General features: G+C 39.3%; 1 protein-coding gene across 1 annotated transcript; it reads left to right on the top strand.

Moving 5' to 3' along the window:
- Positions 1 to 6,464: 6,464 nt before the first annotated feature.
- On the top strand, positions 6,465 to 16,530 carry LOC144453116 (ras-like protein family member 11B). The gene is made up of 4 exons (XM_078144394.1): positions 6,465 to 6,546; positions 11,565 to 11,621; positions 15,620 to 15,699; positions 16,108 to 16,530. The coding sequence occupies exons 1-4, from the start codon at positions 6,465 to 6,467 to the stop codon at positions 16,528 to 16,530; spliced, it is 642 nt and encodes a 213-aa protein (XP_078000520.1).
- Positions 16,531 to 20,284: the final 3,754 nt, after the last annotated feature.

A 20,284-nucleotide genomic window follows, 5' to 3' on the forward strand; every position in this document is an offset into this window, starting at 1 on the left:
TATTACCTGCTTTATTGGATGGCCACGCTTTTCAAGTATATGAACAATTACAAGAAGATGATAAAGGTGATTATGATAAATTGAAAACAGCCCTAGCCGGGAAATTCAGTGGTAAAGAACATGTTAGCTTGTATCGTCTCCAATTTAGGGAGCGAACACGTCAGACTGGGGAGCCCCCAGACGAGTATCAGACGGAGCTTATACGACTAGCAGACATTGCCTATCCAACTTTAGACAGTGTAGTCAAACAAGATATGGTAATGGATCAGTTTATTTGTGGTCTTCAGGACAGCTCATTACAAGAAAAGATTTTAAATGCAGATAAAAAGACATTGGATGAAGTTGTGTTACTTGTTCGTAAAACTGAGGCAGCTACCAAAGCAGTTACCAAAATGTCAGCTGCGCCACAACAACATAGAAGTGAACAAGTAGCTCATGTTACAGCAGACAGTGTGAACTCTATTATTGATAAGAAATTCAAGGAATTAGAACATAGAATTTTACAGAAGTTAGAAGAGATGACAGTGACAAATGAGACTTTGTATGCGAGGCAGAATCAAAGAGGTGATTTTCGTAGATCCACAAATGCAAGAACTCAGAGTAATAGAGGTTCCATTCCTCGTACACAATTTGCACCAGGATTCCAGGGTAACTGTTATTCGTGTGGTGTTTATGGGCACCGAAGTAGTCAGTGTCCAGATCGTGCCACCTATGCACAGTATGAGAGTCAGACTAGTAAGAGACAATTTCAGCAACAACCACAGTCTACTCAATTCAGACAACAGGAAAACTACTAGCTGCTGATGTTAGGGGCCAGCCATTAGCAGCAGAGGATGGGGCCAATACAAGCCAATACTTGGAACAGAATAGAGAAAATCCTACAGATTTTACAAATATGGTAATGATTGTTGTTGGTGACACAGATGTGAAAGCAGTGGTGGATACAGGAGCTGGTATCTCTCTTATAAGTGAAGAATTTAGAATGAAGTGTCATGCTCTTCGTAAGAAACACTTAAATCCTCATGTCAACTTGCTAGCAACATCACTACTAGGACAGAAGTTAGATATACTGGGGTCAATTCAAACCAGAGTGAGAATTGGCAGTAATGAACTCTTTCATACAATGTTCGTGGTAAGAGACATGGTCAATCCTGTTATACTTGGTTGGGATTTCTTTCTGCAACATGGAGGACAGGTAGATACAGAGCATTGTATGTTATGGATTAATGGCCAGCCAGTCCCATTTTTGAGGAAAAGTCAGTTGGTTCCAGAGATATGCAGTGCTGTGGCAAATCAGACAGTTACAATACCACCACGTAGTGAGATGCCTGTAACTGTTCGCCTTCAATCTGCAACTATGGGAGAACCGCCACCTCATGGTTACACAGGTATTTTAGACCCTGATGAATACTTTCGAGATGATAGGGGTTTAGCTGTTGCCCGAACTGTTTCCAGAGTTACCAATGGTGTTGCGCTTGTACAAGTTATGAACATCACAGAATGGCCTGTAGACTTGCATGAGGACACGCCTTTAGGATCTTTTGTAGCTACTAAGACTGACGAGGAAAGCTATACAGTGTCAAGAGTATATATATATGAACTATGTGAAACAAAGAAGCCAACAGCAACAGTATCACATGTGGAAATCAGTAAGAACACATCAGAAATGGATAGTGGTATAGCCAAGATTTCACTTAATGATACAGCAATAACAGAACCTCAGAAAAGGAGAGTGGGGAATTTATTGAAGGAGTATTCTCATGTATTTAGTAAGAACTCGATGGATAGAGGTCGGACCCATCTAGTCCAACATCATATACGGACAGGGAATGCTGCCCCTATAAAACAACGGCCTCGGCGTGTACCAGTGCATCTACAGGCAGAGATACAACGACAAGTGAAAACCATGTTGGAAAATGATGTCATAGAAGAGAGCAATTCACCATGGGCTTCTCCGGTAGTATTAGCAAGGAAGAAAGACATGTCCATCCGCTTCTGTGTCGATTACCGCAAAGTGAACTCAGTTACAGAAAGAGATGCTCATCCTTTACCAAGAATTGATGATACCTTGGATGCTTTGTCAGGATCTAGCCTTTATTCAGTTGTAGATCTTTGTTCAGGATATTGGCAGGTTGAAGTGCACCCAGACGATAGAGACAAGACTGCATTTACCACAGGAGTTGGCCTTTATAATTTTAAGGTCATGCCATTTGGATTAACAAACGCACCACCAACTTTTCAGAGATTGATGGAATTAGTGTTGGCTGGTTTGGATTGGCGTACATGTTTAGTGTACCTGGATGACATTATTATATTCAGCAAGGACTTTGAGGAACACATACAGAGCCTTGAGGAGGTGTTCAAAAGGATGGGGGCTGCTGGTTTGAAATTGAAGCCAGAAAAGTGCAAACTGTTTCAAGGCAGTGTGGTGTTTTTGGGACATAAGGTCTCAGCAGAAGGTATATCTCCGGACCCTGACATAACAGAACGTATACGGTCCTATCCTACTCCAACATGTGTAGCAGACGTTCGCCGCTTCTTAGGCTTAGCATCATATTATAGGAGGTTTGTAAAGAACTTTGCACTGATTGCAACACCCTTACACCACCTATCAGAGAAGGAAGTAAAATTTGTGTGGTCCGAAGATTGTAGTCATGCCTTTCAAGTACTTAAAACTGCCCTTGTCAGTCCACCAATACTTGCATACCCAGACTTTACCAAGACTTTCTACCTTCACGCTGATGCCTCACATTCTGCAGTAGGAGTTGTGTTAGCACAGAGACATGAAGGGGGAGAGAAAGTAATAGCATATGCAAGCCATGCCCTTAACAAGGTGGAGAGAAGGTGGGCCACATATGATAAGGAACTTTTTGCTATTGTGTGGGGAATAAGACATTTCCGCCCTTACTTATGCGGAGCACAGTTTCATGTTGTAACGGACCACAAACCTCTGGTAGGATTACGGGATATTAAAGCTGGTAATGATCCCACAGGACGTAGAGAGAGATGGGCTATAGAACTGAGTATGTATGACTTCACCGTAAAACATAGAGGTGGGAAATATCACTCAAACGCTGACGCCATGTCTAGATTAAACTTCAAGGAGGGCACTGACGAAGAAATGTCACTTGAGCAGGAATGGTGTTGTCCAGTCTTGTCAACTCATGGTAACAATAACTCTGAAGTTCACCAAATTCAGAGTACACAGGTAACTAATGAAGCATCATACTCAAGGTTAACTGGTGGTAATACTCTGTTGGACTTTAAAAGGGGACAGCAAGAAGATGCAGTATTACAAGAAGTTTTATCATGGTTACAGACAGGAAAGAAACCATCAAAACAGCACCTGAAAGGGAAGAACTGGAGATTGAAAGCGTTATGGCATAAAGTGGACAGTTTGCAAGTGGTGAAGGGAGTAATATGCAAAAAATGGAGTATATATGATGGTCAAAGAGTAAGACATTTGCACCTTGTTCCGGATGCAATGGTCAACACTGTATTGAAAGAACTGCATGATGGTGCCATGTCTGGTCACATGGGAGTAAAGAGAACAGTAGAAAGATGTAGACAGCGGTTCTATTGGCCTGGAATGAGTCAAGATGTTAGGAGATGGGTTCAAAGCTGTCAGCTGTGCCAAAGAAGGAAATCACCAGCACCAAGGGCAAGGGCACCTATGCAAAATATATCAGTAACCCGCCCATTTGAGATGGTTGCAGCAGACTTGAATGAGTTACCCATGTCTAAAAAGGGAAATCGCTATGCTCTGGTGGTGATGGACTACTTCACTAAATATGTCAACATTTATGCTGTACCTAACCAAAAGGCAACTACTGTAGCCAGAAAGATATTTGGAGAATATATTGCAGAACATGGAGTATTTGAAAGATTTCACTCAGATCAGGGACGTAATTTTGAGTCCCAGGTGATGACAGAACTCTGTGCACTACTACAAATATATAAATCACGCACTACTCCATATCACCCGCAGTCGGACGGGATGGTCGAAAGGTTCAACCGGACTTTGGCGGAGATGTTGGCAAAATGTGTTGCACAGTATGGTGATGAGTGGGATGATCATATATCGAAGATGGCACTAGCTTATAATACAAGTGTTCATGAAAGCACAGGACAAACTCCATATTTTCTCAATCATGGGAGAGAAGCTAGACTACCAATAGATATACTGTATGGAAGTACTCCAGATGAGGCAGTTGCGGCTCCTAGTACACATGCAAGGCGTGTTGTCACCAACTTGAAAACTGTCTTTCAACAGGTACGTGAAACATTGGGTAGATCGCAAAGAAGACAGAAGGTTGGGTATGATATATGGGCTCACCATCAACCATATGACGTTGGAGATAAAGTGTGGCTACATGACCCAAAGACCAGAAGGGGTAGATGTCAGAAACTTAGATTGCCATGGGTTGGTCCATTTATAGTAAAGAAGAGAATATTGGGTCCAGATGGAGAGCCAGGTGTGGTATACCGCATACAACAGGAAGGACCCCACCGTAGGCGATTAGTGGTACATCACAATAGACTGAAACCATGTATAGACTTACAACGAGATGACCCACATTCACCACCTTCAGTAAGTTTACAGAGACAAGGGGATAAGGAGAGTCAGAGGGAAATAGAAATTGAGAGTTCAATTCCTGCTCCTGGTGGCTATGTGATTATTCCTGGAAGGCAGCAGATTGAAAATGGGGAGGATGAGGATGTAAATGAGAGACTGAATGTAGCTGAAAACCAACATACTGGGGAGATGAGAGATGTGCCAGTAGTAGAAAATAATGTGCCAGAAGTAGAAAATAATGTGCCAGAATTGGAAGAAAATATATTGGATCCAGGGGAGAATGAACATGTGTTGCGCCCTCAGGTGACAAGATCAGGACGGGTAACCAGAGTACCAGCAAGGTACACAGAGTAGAAGAGGAAAACAATATGATAAAATGTGTACTTTGAATGTGTTATCAAGGACAATATCCAGACTGTGACTAAAGTCAATATTGTGTGTTTTGACGGACCCCTACCAGGACATTGCCACTTGGACATTGTGCGGAGAATAATATGTACTACCAATAATAGGATATCAATGTGTAATTACTGGTTTACATTACCTGATGCCGTCCATGGATTTATTGTTAATTGTGTAAAGTTTGCTGGATTATGGTGCATGCTGCTGTCCTTGGATTTATTGTGATTTGTGCACACATGTTGGATTATAATAAAACTTTCTATACGCTAGTCTGTATGTACTGGATGTACTCCGATCATGTATTTGAACATACGGGTAACTTTTGAACAATGCAGAACTTACTCTAAAGAATAAGAGAAACTGATTGACCAGAATACTTGTCAAGTTGTAAATATATATATATATAAAAAAAAAAAAAAAAAAAAAAAAAAATGAAAAATGTAGAGTCCTTATTAGTATATCTAGCGAAGTACGTTTATTCACCTTGATGAAATGAACAATGAACAGTCATATGAAGTTCTAAAGTTTAGTGTCCAGGAGAACACTCTTTTGGTGGGGAGTGATGTAGCAAACAAAAGGTTAATCACTGTATGACGTTAGGGGCGCTAGGCCTGACTGAACATTAACAGACATGCGCAGACGGGGAAACCCCGTAGACAGACGTGAACTAACTGTTGTTTTGGTGTATTACGTTGGCGGAGGCGCCCCGTTCAAACTGTTGAAGTGTAATATTATTTGACGTACTTGTGTGTGAGAATAAAGACTTTATACCCAACTACAACGTGTTATACGTATAATGGATCCTTAGTTTTACAGACAATATTATTTGTCATCTCTTGATCATAAATTCTTTCTGCTGTGCTGTTTTCTTCACTGTTTGTTTATGAGTTGAAACTTTCTTGAATTTTCTCTTTTCGTAAAAAAACCACAAATGTTTGTAATCATACCATTTGTTCCAAGCACGAGAGAGTCTGTAGAATATGCTTTGATGTGAAGTGCGCCCTCATGGTTAGCAATAAGGAGTTAAAGTCTACAGCTTTATAAAAAAGGAGCTAACATTAAAGAAACTCAATAGTGCGTTGACAAAAGAGGCTTGATATTGTACGCCGAATGATTGTCATCCATAAAACGTAGGTGGGTTCACAGAAGTTGACCCAAATGGCGTTTATTGATTATTGCTCTACTGAAACAAATACTGCATGAAGATTATGTTCCAATTTTAGTACGAATCCGCTTTCCTGCCAAGATTCTATTCAGGGTTGGAATACAGCACAAGCCATTACATATTGTCAGCACGGTAAACAATCTGCGAAGTCGTTGACCCTTGCAACGTTTATTCTGTCAACTACAGAATCAAAATCGATGAACCGATGAAATGCGTTGGGTCTAGTGTTATAGCGGTGGGTTTCACATCTCAGGCGGCGGTCGGTCTACGACTTGAGGTGGCTATCTGCCAGGAATCGAATCCGTCGACAAGTCCTACAAAATGACGAGTTATATACAGAACGGTCGGAGACTTTCAAGGGCCAAAGTTGCGGTTCTTGGCGGTGGTGGTTGCGGTAAAACAGGTAAGAAAAGTAACTGAAAATGACGAAGAGTTTTATGGATGTAGACCGACAATATCCGAGTCACATAAGACGAGTAATCTGATAGATTAATATAAGTACTCACAATTTACAACTGGGCAAATTTACCATTCATATACTGCACACTACATGTATGGATTATCTCGCAGGAGTTTACCTAAAGTGCCAAAAGCCGAAGTCGAATATTATTGTGGACGTTAAGATTAAATGATAGTAATTAACATGTGAACGTTGTAGCCGCACTCTAGTACTCGCATCAAAATTAGACAGGCCAAGGTCTCACTAAAATCTATACAGTTCACGCAAGGTCATCCTGAGGTCAATCCGCTACATGTAGTTAATTGATTTATTTGACAGGTATAGAGCAATGTGTGTTTACTGTGCATGGTTACATCATGATACACAATCTGGATGGAGTCCATACATCCAAACTAAAGGACGATACAACATTACAGTTTTAAGCAAACACTAGTCTAGATCGAAGATTACAAGTTTAGCAAAAACCTTGACAAGCAAGTACTTAACATACATTTTATACAGAGGTGGACATATTGTCAACTTAAAAGTTGCTTTAAAGTTTTTATTACTTTTTTCTGATTTGTTTATCTGTTTCCAACAAAGACTTTACTTTCTTTACATGAAATGTAAGTGAACGGATTTTATGACAGTTTGTGGAAAGACTGCCTATGAGGCAAAACTGATCGATTATTAGATTATGTGATGGGTGTCCCATCTCTAGTCTCTAACTATCAGTGACGATTTTAGTAAAACTATGATAAAAAGTCTTATTTTTGTATGATAAACAACCAATGTGTTGTTTGATAAAAGAGGATTTTGACGCGCTTTAATTTATGAGAACGAAATGTCGGTAGTTGATTAAATTGAATTTTTAACAAAATCGATGATTGTTATTTTAATGAAATAGTTGCTAGGATACCGCGTACATTATGTCCTCTCAGTGCACTAAAAACCAAACACGATGCGTATCTACATACTATAGTATCCGAATTTCAGATAACAACATCATCGAAACGAAAACAAACAAATATGATCAAATTTTCATTTGAGTTCACCCCTGCCCTTTTTCGTGTGTTAGTAGAGAATGCAAAATTGTTATTTCTGGACCTCAATTTGGGCGGCAAACTTGCAAGTGCTGAAGATACTGAGCTGACTTGTTTTCACGTTAAATGAATGTTGATAAATTTTGTTTATAAAGTAATAAATCCGCGCCAAGAATATCTTGCCCGAGGTCTGTGTTAATATGTGACCTAATCTCAGACAGTAATTTAGTCCTGTTTTACAACAAACTTTACAAACAATACCCGTTAAAACCCCTTTGGAGGCAATATATGTCAGTCGAAAAGTACGTAGCTGAGGTGATTAAATATCATGTACACATAGGCTCGCTTGGTATAAACTGAGACGGGAATGGGTTTTTTTTCCAGTTAATTGGTATCCCATTATTCCTGTTTAGAGCTCTGTGATTGGTTAGATACGATTCACTGTATTATGATACAGCCCTGTGATTGGTTAGATACGATTCACTGTATTATGATACTGATAGTGACTGAAATACCCCTGTAAGAATAGTTCAAAATGTAACAAAAATATTTTAAGTTATAATTCACAGACCGTGCATGCCCCGGCCCCTTTAAATACGCGGTCAAACTGCAAAAAAACGACTTGTGCTGGTATGATAACCGTTTCTGTCCGAGTGTCTACACAGCTGTCAACGCTAAATATTCATGTACATGTGTTATTTCAGTTCACCATTCCTCATGTCTAAATTTAGATGGAATTCAATAAACGTTATACAGACGGAAACCCACTGTGCTAGCCTAGTGCCAGTAGTGGTAGTACGGAAACCCACTGTGCTAGCCTAGTGCCAGTAGTGGTAGTACGGAAACCCACTGTGCTAGCCTAGTGCCAGTAGTGGTAGTACGGAAACCCACTGTGCTAGCCTAGTGTCAGTAGTGGTAGTACGGAAACCCACTGTGCAAGCCTAGTGCCAGTAGTGGTAGTACGGAAACCCACTGTGCTAGCCTAGTGCCAGTAGTGGTAGTACGGAAACCCACTGTGCTAGCCTAGTGCCAGTAGTGGTAGTACGGAAACCCACTGTGCTAGCCTAGTGCCAGTAGTGGTAGTATGGAAACCCACTGTGCAAGCCTAGTGGCAGTAGTGGTAGTACGGAAACCCACTGTGCTAGCCTAGAGCCAGTAGTGGTAGTATGGAAACCCACTGTGCTAGCCTAGTGCCAGTAGTGGTAGTACAGAAACCCACTGTGCTAGCCTAGTGCCAGTAGTGGTAGTACGGAAACCCACTGTGCTAGCCTAGTGCCAGTAGTGGTAGTACAGAAACCCACTGTGCTAGCCTAGTGCCAGTAGTGGTAGTACAGAAACCCACTGTGCTAGCCTAGTGCCAGTAGTGGTAGTACAGAAACCCACTGTGCTAGCCTAGTGTCAGTAGTGGTAGTACGGAAACCCACTGTGCTAGCCTAGTGCCAGTAGTGGTAGTACGGAAACCCACTGTGCTAGCCTAGTGCCAGTAGTGGTAGTACGGAAACCCATTGTGCTAGCCTAGTGGCAGTAGTGGTAGTACGGAAACCCACTGTGCTAGCCTAGTGCCAGTAGTGGTAGTATGGAAACCCACTGTGCTAGCCTAGTGGCAGTAGTGATAGTACGGAAACCCACTGTGCTAGCCTAGAGCCAGTAGTGGTAGTATGGAAACCCACTGTGCTAGCCTAGTGGCAGTAGTGGTAGTACGGAAACCCACTGTGCTAGCCTAGAGCCAGTAGTGGTAGTACCGGTCAATATTTGCATAGTGGAACCCAATATGTGTTTTACTAAACTGTTTGTTAATTTAGAAGTAGGCGACATGACGGATTATACAGACTAGGATCTCGGTGTGTAAAAACGCTTTCACCCCATCAGTAACTTTCTTTACATCAAATTTGTACACATAAGTAGAAGGACTTTAAAACACTGCTGGCGACGTTTCTGTCTGGGAGCGTGACTGAAAGGTATACGTATATACACTAAAATACAAGGGGTCGTCTAACATCTTTATTTTCGCAGCATAATTTCAGTGCTGACATCTTTTCAAGTTACAACATCAACTTAACTAAAACCTCTGACGTCATTCTTACATAGTTTGACATTTTACATTTGATATTTGTAGGCATGAGAACGACATATTTGAGAAAAGCAAACAAAAATAAAACCACAGTCAACTTGTAAAAAACTTTGTTTTAATAACGCAAACGTTAAAGTCCTATCGAATTGAACTTTTGTTCCAAACACACGACGGGCGATACAAACTTCCAGATACCTATAAAAGATTCCTTACCACGTGTCAACCTTAAGGTCGCATGTTCTTAATAGTAACCATATCTATTGACAAAAACTGAGGTGGGCTGCAGTCGAAAATTTCAGGAGTTCAATTCGATAAACATGTTTTATCAAAAAACCAGATGAATTTTCATTCTGTTGTCGAACACCATGACAACGAATAATTTGCTTATCCACCTTTGAAAGCAAAATGTAATCCATGTGTACGTGTACAGGAGTTTCTCTGCGCATGCCTCAACGATCTCAGTTGTGAGTTATTTTCCTTCTAATTGGTGGCAAAATATATCAAACGTATAATACAATCTTGTGACGTTTGGCTTTACGAATGGAAGAATATCTAAATATCATTCCCAACATTGGGTTTCTTTCAACAATGAAAATATCAGTGACCTACGGGGCCTTGTCAATGCGAGTCGAATTTAACGCGAAGAAGAGTAGTGACAAAACCCGTTGGTCATGAGTATTTTCTGGAAGAATATGAAAAACATTGGAAAATGATACCCACACAAAATATCGATATCTCTTTTGAACGTTTGTACGCATATTTCGAAACAATTAATGTAGACATGTTTTTTTGCACAGTGAGATAGAACGAATGTTGTAAAAATGTAATATTTTTCACTCAATGACATTCAACTTTGCTTGCACGTGGTAAAGAGTAGTAAAAGTATAGGTAATGGTGAGTTGAGATGTTCCCTTAGACTTAGGACAGCAACAAAGTGCCTTATTGTATGTTCGCGATACTTGTTCGTAAAGCAACAGTTGTTCACCGTATACGGGCCATTGAGTTGTCGGTAATACTATACGTACAACTACTCTAAATCGCAATGCACTATTGAAAGACATCAATGGTTTTAGTTTGCAGTGTTTGTTAGTCTTCTTTCCGAAAACTGTGCCAATCAGAGCACCAAAACAAAGATGGCATTGACCTGCCGTGTGAACGTTCGTTTTGATCAATATTGTTATATTCGCAGTGGAACATTCGAATGACAAAATGTGGTAAATCAAAAACAGAATTTGAATGGTTTCTCTTTTCCCGCCACTGTTTTCGTTGTTAATTTACGCGTACAGACCTGAAATGGCCTATAAACTACTATATTATTAAAAACGTTATTGTTCATGATGTATGAATTTCATTACAGTTTGAATTATTTGTCGCTGTCATGAAAATAATGAATAAATTGAATCAGTAGAGCAGATTTCTCTGCACATTGTACATAAATCTAGGAAATTCCTGTGCACGTCGTAAGTCAGCAGACATGAATATGTATTAGATGGGTCCCACAAATGAGGCAATGCTGGACCACTGTTCGGACAATGAATGTGTGACAAGTTTCAATTTGGCGTTTCTTCAAGTTGGCAATCACGTAAACATTTATGTTACCTGAAATCATGAAACTAGTCTCCAGAACTAGAACCCAACGTTTTGAGAAAATCTCTTCATTTCCTAGAGTTGCCGTCCACATGTAACAACAATACTTAGTTTGTGTAAGCACAGTTCTGGACTGTTATAATTACATTAGTTAAAGTCGCTGAGGAAAAAGCAATATTCCCACTTTACCAGTATTTTGACGTCTTCAGGCAGATACTTTGTCGTCCATTTGTTTTTACTCCAGTGTTGTTTACACCTGCCATTTCTTCCTTCTTTTACAGCACTTACAGTACGTTATCTCACCAGACGGTATATCGGTGAATATGCTAAAAATACAGGTAAGATAAAGAATGGTTACTGAATTAGAACTGTCAAAATATATATAATATTCAGTAGTTTTTATTACACATTCCATTTATTTATTTATTTTGATATCTAATTTGAATAGTGTTGCTATGGAGAATATTATTCCAAGAATTAATAAGACAGTAAAATACAGTTACTTTGGAAACGAATGTGACACATTTATTGATGACAAAATGCAGAGATAGGAAGAGAAGATTGCAACAGGGAAAGAGAACAAGAGACATTCTGAAAGAGACAGGTACATGTTTAGAAATAGATTCGTCTGATAGAGAGAGAGAGAGAGAGAGAGAGAGAGAGAGAGAGAGAGAGAGAGAGAGAGAGAGAGAGAGAGAGAGAGAGGGGGGGGGGGAAGGAAAGTACTGCTTTGAAACAGTTAGATTCGGTAGTCATCTGCCAGAGAGAGAGGGAAACAGTTCTGTTGTAGTCGTCTGCCAGTGAGAGAGGAAAGTACTACTTTGAAACAGTTAGACTGTAGTCGAAATGCTGTAAGCATGAGACTATGCCGGATCTAGGAAGATTATGCATTCGGGTGACACTAATATTTGTGTTGGTCTTAAAGGCATTGTATTGTAAATAACGCCGAATAGACCACAAGTAGACGAGTAAACACTATAGACTTAAGATATACATTTCACCACTACAAATAAAGTGTATTTAACAGGTATATAAACATCAAAACGAGGCTGTATTGGTGGTTTTATGGAGAAGATTAGTTTAATGAGATAATTTATTAAAAATCACAATAGTGGAGTAAGAAATATATAAATTCCGTGGTTGCCTAGTCAAGCCGAATATATGGCCTGGCTTACTACTGTCACCCCAACTAGACCAATACACGTACGTTGACTGTCATATACGTCTTTTGCTGTATAGCAGACGAAACGATTGTCTATTAATAGAACATGTAGATGTGGTATATTTTTAACTCTGATGTCGACATATAATAAGTTATGACAACAGAGTGACATAATATCCAGACAATGTGTACACACTGTATGACTTCATGAACACGTGTAGAACATGTGCCTAGAAATTCTATATTTTACAAATAATACAGTTGTTTTGGTAGTCAGTGTTAGTTTACAACTCAGTGTTATTTGTTTGATAAATGTTAGTAGCCAGACTTGCCACCTTGAATATCACATTGTAAGGCATTCCTCAGATGTATTAGTTTAGATCCTATAGCCGTCGACGTTCTCTACGATTACTATCCTCTCCACTTATTGTAGTGATCGTAACATGTATAGACATACAGACGTTTCCCACTATCAGAGTTTACTATAGTGGTTTAGTTCGTGTCTCAAACTATACATCGCGTGTGTACGTTTGGCTGCTTCAAGGCCCTATAAAGCATAAATACGTGATGCGAGACCCAGTAGATGAATGTATCAAAGTGTGCCACGATAAATTAGACCAAAACATTTCAATGATTTTATTGACGTATTTAAGTCACTAATTGGTGGACTAGATACTTTCTGAGGGCACTGTAAAACTTATGTTAGCGGATATGAATCTAACAATGTCGACCTGACCTTGAGAGCACGTTACTAAGTAATGAATTCAATGAGATCAAACAAAAAACATTGTGGTATTCATTCTGTATGGTGATTCATTCTTTGATTTCATTAACACCAACACAACTAGGTGATGAAAGTTGAGGACAGATTATCTATCTATCTATCTGTCTGTCTGTCTGTCTGTCTGTCTGTCTGTCTGTCTGTCTGTCTGTCTGTCTGTCTGTCTCCCTCCCTCCCTCCCTCTATCTATCTATCTATCTATCTATCTATCTATCTATCTATCTATCTATCTATCTATCTATCTATCTATCTATCCATCCACCATCCATCCATCCACCCACCCATCCACGCACCCACCCACCTACCTACCTACCTATCTATATTTATCTATATCTAGCCTAGTAGTTATCTAGATATATAGATATATAGATAGTTATCCACCCATCCACCCACCTAACAATTTGTCTGTTATCTGTAGAGTTATTTCATGAAGGTGTGGTATTTCACACACACACACACACACACACACACACACACACACACACACACACACACACACACACACACACACATATATATATATATATACAGATACATATAGGCACAGAAACAATTATGCACCAATGTGACATAACGGTTGTCAAGACACACATGTATTAATAATTGATAGACAGACAGACAGACAGACAGACAGACAGACAGACAGACAGACAGACAGACTGTCAGTCATGATCAGACAGACAGACATACGGACGGACGGAGACATACAGAGACAGACAGACATACAGACAGACATACAGACAGACAGACAGACAGACAGACAGACAGACAGACAGACAAATATACACAGCAAGAGACAGACAGACAGACAGACAGACAGACAGACAGACAGACAGACAGACAGACATACAGGGAAAGGGGGAAGGAAAGAAATTGTGAAAGATACACAGCTAGGGAGAAGGGACGGAAGGAAAAATTGTCAACCTGTACAGATTTATCACATGTTTCTCTGCACTATATGTTAGAATGTTATGTCCAAATCGCACTGAACATACATCATGTATTTCAGGTGTCCGTAAATCTCAACATTCCAATATCTGTAAAATACATCGAGTTTGAACAGCGCTAATCTTAAAACGGTTTTGCGCATCGAAAATTTACACTGGTTGCTAAGGTGATAGTCTAGTTCATTATCGTTACCATTTACACCTCCACTCACAGTCTAGTTCCTATACAGTATCGTACCATTTACACCTCCACTCACATAGTCTAGTTCCTATACAGTATCGTACCATTTACACCTCCACTCACAGTGGTTTATCCAGATCAAACCGGTGACATCATACACATCATACACCGTACTCTTAATCGAGTCGTCAAGGCCCCATCAACCTCCTGATAATTTTATCAACTATCTATAACAAATATTATGTTAGCTTACACAAAGTGGTGTGGTAAAATTGGATGCTGAGCATATGTTGATGTTGACTGTGTGTTCATTTCAATGTCAAATCCCTGTAAGCAAACAAGTTAGTATATACTTGCTATGTAGATGTAAAAAATAGCAATACCATGCCAGAATATAAGCACAAGTTGAGTTTATAAACTTTTCACTCAAGCGAAAATAATGCTCTGCTTAAACTTAGAACTATTTTTAGACTAGCATTCAACGGTGCATACAGTCCATGTCAATGTAAGCATTCTACGGTGCATCATACTGTCCATGTCAATGTAAGCATTCTACTGTCCATGTCAATGTACGCATTCTATGACATCCAGACATTGTTAGAACAGTTCATTTCATAGTAAGGATTTCCTCGACATTATTATCACGTCATCGGATTATTTATATGATATATTGTTCATACCAGGGTTGAGTTCAATTGCAAGTGATGGTTGAGTGTACATATATGTTTCAGTAAATACCGAATACTTCGAGCACCTTTTAATACGCAGCACAAATTAATCCTAATCATGGATAATACTCATTTTGTGTTCCTTGAATTCAAAGAAGGTATATAGGTCTAAATTAGATACCATTTTTTCAGATGTTTTATCATGATAAACTTTGATACCATCTCACCTTGCTAGTATGCTATAAATCCACGATATCAAACAGGTTAAAAAAATAAAGTGCATCACGTTTGGTTCACACGTGTTGCTACGTAACGGTGATATTTGTACATCAACACGATTTAGGATCATAATGATCACAGGGTCACGTCATTGACCTTTGACCTTTACTAACACAACAATAAGACTGAGTCGTGATACTAAGGTATTCAAATAGCACGGAGCCGTTATAGTCTATGCAATGTTTGTTTATATAAACATGCATTTAGATTTTCATGACTCAAATTTTAGAATTTTCAGATGTTTATGTTCCCATACCGGAAGTTTATTGGCGCGTAAAAATACCATCGTTTCTTTCATCCATTTTCATTCTTCTTTAGGTTTGTCGATGACGTATAAAAGTAAAGTAGCTGTTGACAATGAAGAAATAAACCTCGAGATTCTCGACACAGATCTTCCCGTAAGTAGTAGTACGCCCTCATGCGAACGACTCTCGTATACCTTTGTTTTCATGATACGAAATAAGGAAAACAAAGATGTGTTTTTATTTTGTGACATCGTGTTCTGAACTTCAGGCGTATGACACTACCATACGATATGTATTCGTTTATTTATATATTTATGTATTTATTTATTTGCCTGTCTTTCTCTATCAATATATACATATATGTTTAACATATGTCTATCCGAGTTTCTGTCTGTCTGTCTGTCTGTCTGTCTGTCTGTCTGTCTGTCTGTCTGTCTGTTTTTCGATCAGTGTTTGTCTGTCTGTCTGTCTGTCTGTCTGTCTGTCTGTCTATCTATCTATAACCATCAATTTGTCTGTTCATTTATGTATTCATTTAAAATATCCATTCTGTTTTTGCAGGAACATGATAAAAGCGTTCTGTTGGAATCAACCATAAAATGGGCAGATGCGTTTGTCTTACTGTACTCAGTAACAGATCGAAGTAGTTTTGACACTATTTACAGACTACGGAGATTAATTGAGAGAGTACGGCGATGTAGTGACTTCCCTGCCGTTATTGTTGCCAACAAAAAAGACTTAGAACATCTCAGAGTTGTAACTCAGATGGATGGACATACATTTGCCAATGAACTAAATTGCTCCTTCTATGAAATCTCAGTCTCTGAGAATTACGAAGATGCGGAAAACTGTTTCGAGAATGTTGTGAGACAACTAAGGAATGATCATTTTAGAAGCCAGCAGGCGTTGGAGAAACGATCACGGGCACTAAGCTTGAAGACAGCACACAGACTAACACGACGAAAACGAACGGTCACCATGTAAAAGTTGACGACACTTGGGTAAATCAGAGACACCGTAATGACGTCACAGAACGTGTACCGCACCACTATTGACATATAATGCTTGTGTACTTGCATGAACAAGTGGAAGTCAAAATTGATTTTCTATATCAACGCTTGTTCTACCTTCAAATATTAATAATGCAAACGACGGCGGCGGCGGCGGCGACGACGACGTAAATGTTGCAAATATCGGACCGTGAGAATCGTAACACTTTATGACACCAGGATGAAAGTTGATACAGACAATGTCACCAAGAGAATAATTTTGTTAACTCGAAAATCCAATATGGCGATCATTTGTCAATATGGCCGACAAACAAATTTTCTCAAATGTGTTTTTAGTTTTTTAGTATGTTCAAGGGCGTCGGCTATTCCCGATGAAAGGGAACGGGCACTGCACTAGATAACGCGAATGCAATATTTCTTTTGCAACACAACTTTCCCCAGTCATTCGAAATGGTTCGAAAATACACATGATGATTTGTGAAGCAACTTCAAATGTCATAGGTTAAGTTCTGACGTCACTTCAATGAACTTCAGAGAGAGAGAGAGAGAGAGAGAGAGAGAGAGAGAGAGAGAGAGAGAGAGAGAGAGAGAGAGAGAGAGAGAGAGAGAGAGAGAGAGAGAGAGAGAGAGAGAGAGAGAGAGAGAGAGTATTTATTGGTCACAATCGCTCTGATCACGTGATCTATTTTTGTATATGAAGATAAATAATTCTGGGTACTTTGTAATTTAAGTGTACAAAACCTATTCGGCGACACATCTATGTTGCACCTCAGGCCAGTCTGGTGGTTTCACACATACACACACACACACACACACACACACACACACACACACACACATTCTTAGTATAAATCAGAAGTCTATCAAGTTAGGGTACAAAATAAATTCAAAGACAAAACCAAAAGCAATACATTGTTGATGAGCGCAAGCTTACTTACCTTACATGACCCCTCGCACTTCGATCATGGTGACCACTTGCACAGCGTCATTTGGAGTATGGCCCAAGTCTACCAATGCTGCAGGCCTAATGATAATAATCTGTACTTTAGTCGTCACGGTAAGACGAGTGTCATGTTCCAGAAACACACGAGTGGACATACTGCGAACGAAGGGATAATATCGGGTAATAACCGATTTATCACATGCCTCATGCCCAAGAATTCAAAAAGAATACAGTCTGAGTCGGGCGTCTATTGTCAGGTGACATCCACGTGAACAATGACCGTGTCAACCTGCTTCGATGAAATATTCAACTTTCATCAGATTTTGGTGTTACTTTTAACAAATATTTAGAAGTACAACTTTGCTAGTAGAGTACGTTCTCTAAAAGTTTCAGAAAATGCTGGAATATATTAATAATGCTGAATGGTCGACGGCGATCGTAACTTCGATAGTACATGATTCGTGTACATGGTGACAGTGTTGTACCATAGACAATGGGTGGCCTACAGCTAGAGTCGATACCGTGCGTTGCGAAATGCACGTAGGTAAATTGTGGTTAATAATATACATTTTCCATTTAATGTACGATCGTTAGAGAATTCTATGGTCATGGATGTTTTCGTCAAATTTCGTTGTTTTCAAGACCCATATCAGAAGTGATATTTCCCGTTAAACGCCATAGAGAGAGAGAGAGAGCGAGCGAGCGAGCGAGCGAGAGAGAGAGAGAGAGAGAGAGAGAGAGAGAGAGAGAGAGAGAGAGAGAGAGAGAGAGAGAGAGCGAGCGAGAGAGCGCGAGAGCGAGCGAGAGAGAGAGAGCGAGAGAGAGAGAGCGAGCGAGAGAGAGCGAAAGAGAGAGAGGAGAGAGACAGAGACAGACAGAGAGAGCGATAGAGAGAGAGAGAGAGACAGAGAGTATGTGTGTTGTTGCCATGGTTACGTTCTGTTAACGGGGTTATCAATCAATTGATTGATTTATTGATTGATTAACAGGGTTATAAATCTAGGTGAATGAGTGTGAGAGACGGACGATCGGACAAACTGACAGACAGACAGACAGACAGACAGACAGACAGACAGACAGACGGGTACATAGCTACATGTAAGTATTCTACTATATTCTCCTGATTTTCCAAAGAAAGTGAAATAAAAGCTGTTACGTAGTATTAAATAAATGAATCAAAGAGTGATAACTTTAAATGTGTGCCTTTCTCTTATAGCTTTAACTTCGTGTAGGATAAATACAATAGAAGAATAGTCTACTACACAGCATGATAATGGGGGCGCTGTTGTTATGAGAATGATATATCAATACAAACGTACCCACTACGGTTGGTAGGAAAAGATGTTAAATATATCTCTACGATGATTCAAGGTATTGTTAATGTCAATGGTAACTATATAGCGTTAAGTAAAAGTTTTCCAATAGCATGTGCACAATTAAAACACTGCACACAAGATTAACGATTACAATGAATATATTTCAAAACGAATGTCACTCGAATCATTCTGATGAACACATATTTCTATGAAATAATCATTGCATGCCTTATAAAGGCTTGTCGCATTATTCATTTCAGAATACCTTGTTGTACACAATACATATCTTAGTGATAAAATAATAATTAAAATTTAACATTGTTATAATTAAATTTTATTAAAAGTCGTCCCCAGACATCGTTTTTCTTTTAAAAAGTTGTGCGTACACAATCACAATCCTAGGCCTGCCCGCTGTAGAATAAAGTCAAAATTCAAGACCAGTACTCTGCCACTGATTAAAGATATTTTGACTTTCAAGTTGCTCTTGGTTCTAATATTACATACACGAGGCACCTAACGTTCCTCTTCCACGACGTCATCCCACGGTCATTGCCGGAGGTCGTTGGACGGCAGCTTCAGCGAGGTTGAGCCTCTGCCGTCTGAGCCTAACGTCTGTCGTTATAATCTTATGGTATTAAAAACAAGTTATACGAAGTCGACAATCTTAAGTCATCTACTCCGTGTGGAAATGGAAAGAGGTTAAAATGATACTTCCGTTTTGATACTCCGTAAGGCACCCTGAAGGTCGTATAACTGCATACTACGAGACAGACCTCAATACGCTCTATTTAAGAAGGTCAGGTGTACTGGTAACACTTATTCGTATAAATGATGTTGTACGGTCTTATGTATGGAATACTTGAAGTATTTGTATGTCACGTGATATTACAATTGTCAAATCCATACACATGTACTTCATTACACAATTCCATAGACAACAAGTAGAGTGGAAAACAATCTCCATAGCAACGTTGAATTGACGTCTCTCGGAATCTACAGGTAAAATACAATACAATAGGAATGAATGTGGTTTCGAGTGCTATAACGATGATCATTATAACTCATAGGTCGTGAGCTACGCATCTTTGGTGCGCATATGTTTTGGGTTGTATAGGGATAAGAATTTAACACTAAAATTCACAAGTTTCGTGTTTTTTCCTAGCAGCATTACTGTGAAATATCACGGAATATTTAGGTTTGACTTGTTTTCTTCTACTAGTTTACTTCTGTCGTTATTGTGTTGTGTTTGTGACACCAACATAAACATGTCACTTTGACGAGTGCTGAATGATTTCCGATCACATCAAATTATAATTATAGTAAATGGTTTTCAGCGGAATCAAATTTACTCGAAAATTCAAATTTGATATTAATCATGTATACACAATGTGTATAAGCTTCGAGTAAGTGCTAACACCCTATACACATTGTCTATACTAGTATATGATAAAAATTGTGAAAACGATTTT

The sequence above is a fragment of the Glandiceps talaboti genome, chromosome 23 (assembly GCF_964340395.1).
Source record: "Glandiceps talaboti chromosome 23, keGlaTala1.1, whole genome shotgun sequence".
Classification (NCBI taxonomy): domain Eukaryota; kingdom Metazoa; phylum Hemichordata; class Enteropneusta; family Spengelidae; genus Glandiceps; species Glandiceps talaboti.